At 40.2% G+C, this 11,776-nt stretch overlaps 1 protein-coding gene across 3 annotated transcripts in view; it reads right to left on the bottom strand.

The window, feature by feature from the left end:
• Window positions 1–1,968: 1,968 nt before the first annotated feature.
• cacna2d3a (calcium channel, voltage-dependent, alpha 2/delta subunit 3a) overlaps window positions 1,969–11,776 on the bottom strand; it is a 133,150-nt gene continuing 123,342 nt past the window's right edge. For all 3 annotated transcript variants that reach the window (XM_044351318.1, XM_044351319.1, XM_044351320.1), the window contains 5 exons: window positions 10,993–11,048; window positions 8,117–8,231; window positions 4,004–4,116; window positions 2,994–3,076; window positions 1,969–2,853 (listed from right to left, as the gene is read on the bottom strand). In XM_044351318.1, coding sequence (XP_044207253.1) covers window positions 2,761–2,853; window positions 2,994–3,076; window positions 4,004–4,116; window positions 8,117–8,231; window positions 10,993–11,048 — 460 coding nt within the window. In that variant the 3' untranslated portion in view covers window positions 1,969–2,760. The remainder of the gene's footprint in view (window positions 2,854–2,993; window positions 3,077–4,003; window positions 4,117–8,116; window positions 8,232–10,992; window positions 11,049–11,776) is intronic.

The raw sequence follows: 11,776 nt of genomic DNA, 5'->3' as shown, positions 1-11,776 counted from the left end.
CAGCTTGTCTTAGCTGTGGCGTGTTGTGGTCACTGGGCCTGTGTGTGGTCCTGGTGTGGTTCAGCTGTTCAGAATCATTTCCATTTAAACATATCTGTGGTCCTCAAAGCAAACCACCAATGTTATCCACTCCATTGGAGGTAACACCAAAAGCTTTGCCCTCTGTGTGACCGCCTCTGTGTGTGTGTGTTGATGCATGCTTAAGACTGTGGGTGTATGCACAAATGTTTGAATGTGTGAGAATATGTGTGCGATTCACTGTCATCTGTCTTCCAGCATATTAGCAAAGGAGATTTCTCATGTAGTCAAGATAATGGTGAGCAAACAGGGTTAGAGTAGTGCGAGTGGTGATGAATGGGTGTGTTTTGAACTGCTGGGCCCCTTCAGGGCATTGTGTCCCAGTGATCAGTGACTCCTCTCTCAGGGGTTCCTTCCCACCACAAGCAGCAAAGCAGATCGGATCATTGGCAAAGAATGTGGACACCTTCCCATAAAATTACTTCAGTGATGTTTCCTCTCTCGTTATGTCTTTAAATGTGTCTCTTTTGATGGACAGGGGTTATAGATGTGAACTGGCTTATCCACACATCTGTGTGCTGAGCCAAACCAGTAAAGACACACGTTTATGCTTTAATAAAAACAGAAATGCCTTTTTTGAGACATAGTCTTTCTTTTTCCCCATCTAGTTTGGTCGACTTTTTCTTTTTTACCAGTGTTAATAAGTGACAATTATTGTTTGACATAATCACACAGACTTCTTTTGTCACTTGCATAAGGATTGTATGAGCTGTGCGTGTTGTGGGAAAATTTGGAGAGTGTCGGTATGCATTTGTGTGCCTTTTAGCGTCTACGTGGGTTATATTTCCCCTAACACTGTGTGGGGAAAACAGCTTACGGAAAACAGAGATGAGCATTTATCAGTCAAATGAACCAGAGGTGGCAACAGGGCTGCCATTGTGGCAACTCCCCAGAAAGAGCTTTCCCAAGCCTGCCTTTTGTACACACATTGGATGCACTTTCCCATAACTCATCTGGCAAACAGGAAGGAATCACAGACCGGATTGGATGCGTGTTGACCCAAAACAGCTCCAATCCCATTATGGAGTGATAAATGACCCACCAGCAAGTCAGGGAGTCTTTGGACCATAGAAAGAGGAAGAACAGGATGAGCTGGGAATGATTAGAGAGTCGCACAGTTCTGCTCAAGGGACAAGATCAGTGAAACAGTGCAAAACAGATTAGACCACTAGGAGGGTGAGCTTTACCTTGTCAGTGGAGGACGAAGTGGGGGTTAGGAGAACTGGCTGCCTGAGAAGTGGGGAAAGAGAGGGAGACGAAGCATGTCCCGCTGTTGACCACAGGGACTTTCGTGTTGACATGGAGACCACAGCCGAGCGGCCTCCTGCCGACAATGACAGGATCTCTGAGAACTTCTCTGTTGTTACTTATTGTGCTTCTCTGAACGCACATACAAACAAATTAAGAGTTGGCCAGGCATGGCACAGGAATCCTATTCTTATATGCACATATGTGTGTTTGTCAGAAAATGTCGAAAGATTGTTTGTGTCTATTTCCTAAACAAATACAGATGTATGTTGTGGTTGGCCTTCAATTTGAGTGTCATGGTCTCTATTGTCTCTCTTTGTGTGGGGGATACGCCTCCGGGGCAGAGGCATACATAAATGTCAGAGTAGCGAAACACCAGATGCACACACATACATACACACACACACACACACACACACACACACACACACACACAAATGCCTGCCACATTTCTGTTCATGTGGAGGTCAAAAGCCAGCCAAACAATTTCCAACAGCCAACCACTAAGAGCAGATATCGTATTAATCAGTCAGTCCTGCCAACAACAATAGAACAATCGATCGGGAAGAGAACTGATGCTTTATATTAATTCTATTGTTCTTTTCAAGGTCTGTGTTGCTAAGAGCCTTTTTGACAACATCATAAATTTTAAACATCATTTTATTTCAAAAGTACACAAACAGGACCAATATCGTTCAATAAGGCAAAGCTCAAATATTAACAACCACTCACGTCAGAGGACTCAAAATCTCATAGTCACAGTTTATGGGTACCACTTGCAAATCATAAATAAAACTCTTTTTTTTTCTTCATATATTTACTTGAACATATCTTTTTCTCATAATGAAAAAAAAAGATCATTAGACAAACATTTTATTATAACCCCAGCCACATATAATCATCTTCATCTTTTTTTTTTTTTTTTATCTTCAGAATCTAAATTGTCCATGAAAAGTCAGAGTGGGCCAGAGGAAGGTGCGACTGTCTTTCTCCACATGGGTGTTACGTGGCTCTAATGCCCAGTTCCAAGCCCAGCTACAGACCCGAGCCCTTAGCTGCTACCTGAAAGGACTGAACATAGTGGTGTGAATGTCAGTGGGTTTTACTGGACCACTTGTGCAGTCTTTAAGCTACTAAGTGCATTATTAGCATTATTACGATGTTCAAAACTTTGCATCTCCCCAAAAAGCCATCCGTGCATGTGATATTGCTAAAGCACCTTAATGATCACTACTTAGCAGCTATCCATTATCAATCCTTTCAAATAAGTGCGTAGTAGGGAGGTACCTCAGGGCTAAGGGCTTTGTAGGTGGTGAGTTGAAATTGGGCACAATTTTATGAGGGGCAGGAGTGTTTTTTTCTGTGGCTTCGTTGCGATTCTTTTGCATGCCGAGCCAAGTCAAGTTCTGGATGGAGAGGCGTGGCCAGCTCTGGTCACCTAGGGAACAGCACCAGGAGGATGCAGAGCAGTGTTGCGGCGAAGGATGGGGTGAGACTCACAGCTCCTCCGCACTCCATTGAGTTTTCCTAAAGACAGAATGGGGAGAAAACACAAAGATGCTGCACAGATATGGAATATTTTAATAAAATGCAAAAGCAGAAGTAGAGCGTTTATTACGAAGAGTACTTTAATGATGAGTGTGTGAGTCTGTGTCTGATGCGAATACCTCTGGGTGAAATGGGTGACAGGTATCTGGGCGCCTCCTGTCCTTTTGCATCTTCAGTCTCTCACACTTGAGAGACTCATTATGTGCAGCTGTAGTTAAGGCAATAACAGACAGATGTGTATCGTCTGCAGGGTGTTTTCCTACCGGAGTGTATTTCTTGTTTATAATGGAAAGGAATGCATGTTTTTGAGTGCACCATGGAAAGAGGTTCTTTTGGAAGCAGGGATATTTTGCGCACAGAACGGCGCGCAAAAAAAAAAGCAGATTTTGAGCTATGTTGCATGAGTTTTATTTTGTTGCATAGCAACAGAATGGCAAGCTTTATGCTAGAGTAAGCACTCCACCAAAAAAATAAACAGTGGTGGACATGTACAGTATATACAGCATGATTGTACTGCATAAAAATTTCAGAGAAATGCACAAAATAGGAGATTCCAACCCGGGTATGTGGTGACGAGCTGAGTTCCTTCAGTCTGACTCCACTCAGAGCTGTGTCTGCTATTGATCAGTACTCCATCACCGCGTGGGCTGTTGTGTAACACAGTCCAAACAAAGACTCAAGCACACACACACGCGCGTGCACACACACACACACACTCAGAAGACACTCTGAAACTGACAGATCCTCGGCTTCAGATCTGGTCCCCCACAACGCTCCCATCTCTTTCATGCACAGAAAGAGGAAGAGGGCAAACAAACTCTGACAATGATTCTGACGCAGGAAGTCATGCGGTGGAAGAGAACAGAACTCACCATTAAAACCATAATCAAGTAATATTGTTATTTTTCTCAGTTCGGGAGAAACAGCCATGGAAGGTTGCGACAGCTGTCAAAAAACATTTGAGGTTGTGTTCAAGAAGCATTCACTCACACTTTCAACTAAGTTTTTCTTTGAAAATGTAGCACTCTTGCTGTAATCCACATCTCAGTCATCCCAGGATAGCCAGAGCCCTAAATCTCCTGTGTTCCATCCCCCTATCCCCCTGCAGTCTTTGCCCAGTAAAGGATATACATGATTTCGATGGGGTCCATGGTGATTGGCTCAAACATGCTGCAGTCACACTTGTTGTCCACCACCACCATGAAGAGATTACTGCTGGGGATCTGCTGGATCACAAAGGACCTGCCAATCACAGCACAGATAGCCAGACAGAAAAAGATGAGGGAGTAAGAAGGGAGAGGGAGGGAGGCTTGAGAGTTGGATTGGCAAGTAGACAAGGCGCATGGGTATGATGTAAATTTCCATGTGTGTCAAAGGATTTGTGTTATGAATGTTCAAATTCTCCCCCGGTGCAGAAGAGAAGCACTGAAGAGACAACACTGGACGCATGTCAAGAGGATGAGTTGTCTCACCGCCAGCTGTCAATAAACATAGAGACATAGACAGACTCACACCAACAGACACACATATAAAGTATGCACATACTTCTCTAACTCACTCCATCCCCTTCTCTTCCTCAACCTCTTCCTTTCTTTCTCTTTTGTCTTTGTTATATCCTATCCAAGGCAAGCACCAATGAAGTGTTGCCGAATATAAAACACTGCAAAGGGAGTCAAATGGGAACCACACTTTTGTGCTCATAGCTTCCCATGGCTGTGTTTTACTGGCCTGAGAGATCAGGCCTAGCCTCGGCCTCCTGGCCAGTGATTTATGACCGAGGATAAGCTTTATGAAGAAGAGAGGTCGTAAAGATGATCTCTTCTTTCTGTCACCCTCTCTTTCTTTATCTCTTGCTTCTCTCCCTCTCTCTCTTCTGCTGCAGCTGGGTGATTTATTGAGTTCACGGTGAGGCATTTATCAGGCACGTATGAGAACGTGCACGTGTGACTGAGTGAACACACACAGATGCAAAAATATACATGCGTACACTCTCTAAACTCTTGTGAAGGTGAACAGGAACTAAAATAGAGAGGGAGAGACCTGGTAGGTCACAGCAGAACCTAGTATCTACAGAAATACCTCCACCCATGCTAATTTAATACCATGACCAATTTAATCTGACCACAAACAGCCTCCAATCCCTGAGTAGCACCAATCCACCGCACTCTAATACAGTCATCCCACCGTGACCAACCAAACCCAACCAAACCAGCCCAGCATATAGGCCAAGCCAGTCCCAATCACGGTGAATTAGGATCTGCCGATGTTTAATAATCTGTGCTCACCCCTGCACAGCGCTGGGCCGGCCCAGCTCAGCCCACTGATAGAAAGCAGAGCAAGTGTTCTTGGAGAAAAAGACTTAAACACATCCTGACAGCACAGCTGCTGGCCTTGAACATACCCAGTGCTGGGAAAGGGAGCACTACACCGCATATGAATGCACACACACATACACACACATACACATACGTAATGCATACTCTCACAAACAAACACAGACTGTAAAGAAACTGACAACAAAGACAATCAATATGTTTCTCTGAGAAAAGACAGAGAACGGCAGAGACAGAGGACCCTTTTAATGACAGAAAGAAAGACAAAGGGAGTTAGACGGAAAGAAATTGAGAGCTTGTTAGACGTACTGTAGGAAAAGATAAAAACACACACGAAGACGTGGTGACAGAACATGTCTTCTTCTCAAATTTCTGACAAAACATACCACACAATCTGTAGCTGAAGCTGATAAAGCACGGCTTATCAACACTTTTAGATCACGAAGGAAAAGTTTTTATCTCTCCAGTGTCAACTGTACTGACACTCATTTTAGGGGTCAGAGCTATGATAAGGTGATGATAATTCTCCGAACTTCATAAAGTTTGAATGCTTTGCTTTTGATGCAGAAATGTAGCAGTTTTTCTAGAAGGTTCACATTTTTCCAACCATTTAATCATTACATAACTTAACCATAAGTGCATGTACGGTATGGTTTTCAGAAATATCTGTCATCACATTTGAGAAATATGACTAGTAATTACTGTGTGTAATTTAACAATTACTAATTTAGTGAGTTGACATTGCTCCATTAAAATCCCAACTAACAGCCCGGCCAGTTTTCAGAGCAATGCTGTCATTTTATTTCCATTTCTCTTATTACTTTTGGGAGGAAATGGGCATCATGATTACAGTATTCTCTTTCTAAGCCTTTTTACACATTTTACATGATTCCAATATACACAAGTAGGGGGACTCTAGTAAGAGATTTCAAGATTATTTTTAGATTTCTAACTTGGAGCTGCTGTTGGTGCAAATGCAGCTGAAATATTATAATAAAAATCATCAAATGGGTAAAATATGACTATTTGCAAAGAAAATTGAAAACTAAAAATGAACATAATTACTGTAACTTGAATAAACATGTAAAAATGTGAACTTTATTTGACATGAAAAAATCAACACTCACCTGTATATAATTCTAATAAAAACATAACAGTTATCAAGACACAATTATACATGACTGATAGTCAATCATTATCAAAATTACAAATTCCGGATCCATAAAGATTGCTATACCAATTCTATTCTATGTTATCAAAGACTATGTCTTACGAGGCAGTAAATATGTTTAAACAGCTGTGTTAAGGAAATTAAATTATTTCATTATTGTTGTCTGACGGCATGCTGGGAGTAACGACTTCATAATATACATACCTATAGTACCATGGCTTTTATTGTGACCCAGGAAAAAGAGACAGATATGCTTTAAGAATCTCTAACAGATGAAACCATGTCTACATGTCTGACTTCAGCACTGAAACTGTAGCTCATTGCAACTTTGAACCTCTCTCTTTTAGGGACATGGCTCGTCTGGGACGGTTGAGAGAAAGAAAAAGAGCCTACGAAGCGGTAGGATATACGGCTGTGAGTATTGTTGCTAATAGTCCCCTTGAAGAACTTCTTTGGTTAGAGACATGACACACTCTGTCCAAAATCTCACGTTACCTTCTAGAGAGGCTGGCAATACATTAATAGAGGTAAATCATCCTGTAAGGACACTTACACTATTATAAAACTCACTAGATTTCAATGCTGTTTGTGTTTTGCCACTCTGTCTCACCCATCGGGAAGTGATAGACAAATACAAATACTGACATCACACACACACATGCACACACACAGTCAAAATACAGTAAAGAGAGGTTTTACAGGCATGAGCTTAGAGTATATTTCCTAGAGCATAAAGCACACACACGTGTCCCAATGAAAATATGAGAGAAAGGTCTCAGTCAGCCTGTAACGTGAAACAGATGTTTATCACCAATATCCTCTATTACTAATATGAGCTATAAAATTCCACATAACTGAAATAAAAACTCCATTTTACTTTGTCAAATTCATTGTGCTTTAAAAAAGATTTATCTGAAGGCGGCATGTTGCTCAGAACACACAGCCATGCCTGCTAATCCCTGTTCTGGTGTCATCGTTGGAGATGAGGCCATTCTTCTCTGGAGCACGTTTCTGTCATGTGTGTGTGGGTGGGTGTGAGTGTGTGAGACAGTGCTACAATATGTGTATGTGTGTGTACAGCATGTGTGTTTGGGGTCTGACTGCATCCCCAACCGCATTTTACTCCTGGCACCCAGGGCAGTGGTTACCCTGCTGACCTTGTGGGGCTGTACCAGCAGCAGACACACAAGGAAAACACGCACTCATGTGCGGGCGCGTGCGCACACACAGACACAGACACACACAGGGTTCTGAGCTTCCCTGGCAGTTCCACAGCTGGGAGCAATGAAGGGCCCATTGGAGGGATCCAGAGAACACCCCACAATTGCCTGACAGAAAAGCCCAAATTGTTAATGGGGACCACACTCATTTTCCCATTTTTAAAGGAAGCCTTTTTTCCACCTCTCTCCCTCATCTCTAAATGCCTTGTATTTCAAACTGCCGGAGGAGAGAGTGGGTGTCTGTGTGTCTCTAATGGATTGCCTGGATAAAAGTGTTTTCAACAGACAACAAATGATTTAAACATGTTTCTCATTATCAGGGATTACAGAGATGAAAATATTTCGCAATGATGAGAGTTAACGGGATAATTCATTTTTCATTGTTAGCTTGTTTTATGGAGCGCAGCGGCCGACTGATATCCGAGATATTTTACAGTGGATAGATATTCAGATTGTTATTGTTGTTGCTTCTGTATTGTTCGAGCATGTTCACATGTGTCTGTTTGTGTGTTTCGTACTTGATGCAGCCGTCACAGTCGATGTTTCCTGTGTTTTCTTTGATGGTTCTCTCGGATACAAAGGCTGGGTACTCTGTGTCACATGGTACCTGCATGGTCCGACCTATCCTTTGAGCTGGAAGGAGGAAAGAAAAGAGGAAAGGGAAAAAGAGAGAAAGAAAGGAATTGAGTCAGAGTTGGTGAGAAATTCATGGAACTATTCATTTCAAAGTCAAATATACATTTAAAATAGTTGTGCAAACAGATTGCAAGCAAACACACCACATCCCTGCAAATATACAAGTTTGAAAGAAAACAGCATTTGTGAACCAGAGCTGCCTCTTGTCCTGCTGGAGATATTTCCAGTATAAATCTAGGCCAGACATTCCCACAACATTACTTGAACTCTCCTGCCACCCAGAGGTCTGAAACCATGCTACAACTTGGAAAGAGGAGGGGGAGCAAAATGAGGCAGTTTTCTACTTGGGTCCATTTTAAAACACTCTTCTTAAAGCAGGGGTTAATGTAATCCTAATTTGCATATTAAACATAAACATTTCAAGATACGTGGCTCTACTTCATAAGCTCACACAAGCTACACACATAAGCTCACACAAGCTACGCACATTTTTACAACACAGCACAGATTTCTAAAGATGGTGGATTATGTGTGTGATTTGAATGGAGTGCTTTAATTAATGGGTGTCAGCAGTGCGGCATTATTGTGTGAAAGTATGTGTGTGTGTGTGGGTACAGCTGTATATAAACTATATGCTTGCGAGAAACACAGCCGACATGTATAAACGTCTGGGATTAGTTCAGCTTGATAGGCTGTGTAGATTGGGTTACGGGCTGCTAAATTGGGGTGTTTCAGCTGTGTGTCACAGGCCTATGTCTCTATTGTAAAAAGATATAGAAAGTGCTGCTAAGACCTGAGGCTAGCCAGCTGTGAAATTGTCTCGACTGCTTGGCGAGCAGCGATGCCCAGCTTCACTTCATTCAGGATAAGAGTGTGCAAGGAAAGCATTTTATAGACTTTCATTTTGTGGTTCTCTCACTCTCTCTCTGTCTCCTCTCTCACTTTCACATACAAAATATTTTCATATTAGTTTTGGCTAGAATTAATATTACAAAATGCTGCTTAGAGAGGCTTTAATTCCAGACAGGCAAACAGTATTCAACACTCTATAAAGCATTAGGCATCACAGTGTTCATAACTCGGCAGGGATCACATGAGTATGTGTGTGCGAGCATGGAAGAAAGTGAGAGAGAAAAAGAAAGAAAAGACATAAACCAGAGAAGGGGAGAAAGGAAGAAAGAAAGAAAGACAGAATAAGGAGAAAAGAGAGAGAAAGAGGCCTTTTTTCTCCTGTTATAAAGCGGATATTACTTCCCACCACTACCAATATGACACACATCCTTACAGATCATAAAACCATCAAGTATAACCCCTCTGGACACACAAACAAATATAAATGTGTGCGCAGACAGACATGCACACACACACACACCCTCTCTAACACTGAGGTCACTTGAGGTAATCTTATGTTCTGCCATTTTTACTTTTAGGTTTTGGATTGTGCCTCTTTATTCTGTTTTTCCAGTGGTCACACTGACTCAGACCAAGAGGAAATGGAGGGGAGATGGCGGAGATGAAGGCAGGAGGTCAGTTCTGAGGACACTGGTTGTTTATTCTGCATGAAATGAACTTTGTTAATGGGTCAGTGTATGTTTTAGTCTGTGGATTGTTCTTTCAGATATGAAAAAATTAAATTAAATTAAATTAAATTAGAAAAGAAAGGATTATTTGATTTTGGTTTTAAAAAATGTTAATGTTTTCATTGGCAGATGTAAAATTGATGACCTAATTTCTTTTCTCTCCTTTGTGAGACAGGAAGGAATAATGCAAAAAGCATAAAAACTATTTTAAACATTTTATAAAAATATTTCTGAAACCAAAAAAAAACAAACCATTCACCACTGCGCATGGTTATGTTAAGATATAAGCTTTATATGAACTTTGAGATAGTTTTATTGTAGGTGTTACATTTAAAAAGGATTATATTTTATTATAATTAGAGATCTTATTTGGAAGCTATGACATCCATGAGACCATCTGCCTGTTTCTAAAATTGGATAAATATATAACTTGAAAGATGATTTTCAAGTTTACAAGAAAATGTTTTTCCTGTTTTTCTGTTTCTTTTCTAGCTGTTGTTGTTCTGTTGTTTTGAAGGTATATTTGTTTAATTTACAAGAGAATATCTGCTGTTTCTGGTATTTACCATGAAAATGAGATAAACTAATTTTACCTTTTTTCTGTTTCTGAGAGTATAAGTCAACATGAAAAAAAATACATAGACCACTTTTGACAGTCCTTGACTGTCATGTAATTCAGGCCCTTCAATAAAAACTTCTAGTGAGAATCTGGGGCAAAGCGGTTTTCAAACTATATTTGAAGAAAAATATTTTTTAAAATGCATACCGGTTAAAATGGTAGCAATCTGCATGTTCTAGCTACACAGAAGTACAGTCAAAATGAACTGATCTTGATTATTTTTCTATATTATTAGATACAACAATTTTTAGAGAATAATAATTATGCACATTGTCCATATTGTATGACCACTGTGGCTTCTTTAACTACAGCAAAATAAAAATCTGATGAGTAATTTGAGCAGATCTTGTGCACAATGTAGAGTTCTGTATGTAGCCTTATTTATTAGTACATAAACAATGTACAGTACGTATGTATGTGTATGTACAGTGTATGAAACTTTATTACCATTATAAGCTGTAAACTTTTACTTTTATGTGTGTGTGTGTGTGTGTGTGTGTGTGTGTGTCATAAACAGAGATAGAGAGAGCAAGTATATCCCTGAAGAGTGTATTCTTACCTTTAGCTGTGAGGTCAGAGTGCCACCAGCTGTACAAGTTGAACTCGACCAAGAATCTAAATATGGAGAAAACATCGACCATAACAATACACTCCAACACATGCTTATATAATACATACTGTATAACACACTCGACTGCAAAATCACGTTTTAGCTACACAGTAAAAGTTTCTGCAGTAAGGAATAAAATGCTTATTTTCACAAATAAAAAACAATTTGGCTTTCAAACCAACTATGGCAAAGATTTACTGCTTTACTCTAAAATAAAACAAACCAGTTACCACAGACTCAATTCCATCATGTTCATGTGCCTCTAATTTGCTTCTGAGGCTATGAATCAAATCAATCATGAAAACTTTTTTCCCCAAAAATATTAATGTTTAATATCTATTGAGAGTTCTTGGTTATTGATATGCCTACCAGAGCCTGCAGGTTGGTGCTTAATCTGACTTTTTTCATGAGTAATCTGGGAAATTATCTTCAGTTATAACAGGTTGTGTTTTCTTCATCTCATAATTAATTCTGTGCATGTAGATGATTACTTTCTCCTGTCAGTGCTTACTGAATATAATTTCAAAAAAGTAATGTAATGAAAAGTAATTGTAAAGACAATAATACATTGGTATTTCCTAATTACAAATGACTTAATAAATTATAATAACTATTTTAAAAATTCCTGTACTGTATACGCTCTGAGTAACATGCTCGCATGTTAATTTCACATGTGTTTAACTAATGTCAAGGTGCCTCTGTGTAGAGCTTACTACAGTCTATGCCTGTGTAC

The sequence above is a fragment of the Thunnus albacares genome, chromosome 5 (genome assembly GCF_914725855.1).
Source record: "Thunnus albacares chromosome 5, fThuAlb1.1, whole genome shotgun sequence".
Lineage (NCBI taxonomy): Eukaryota > Metazoa > Chordata > Actinopteri > Scombriformes > Scombridae > Thunnus > Thunnus albacares.
Note: the sequence above shows the minus strand (reverse complement) of the source record. Positions and strands in the feature narration are given on the sequence as shown.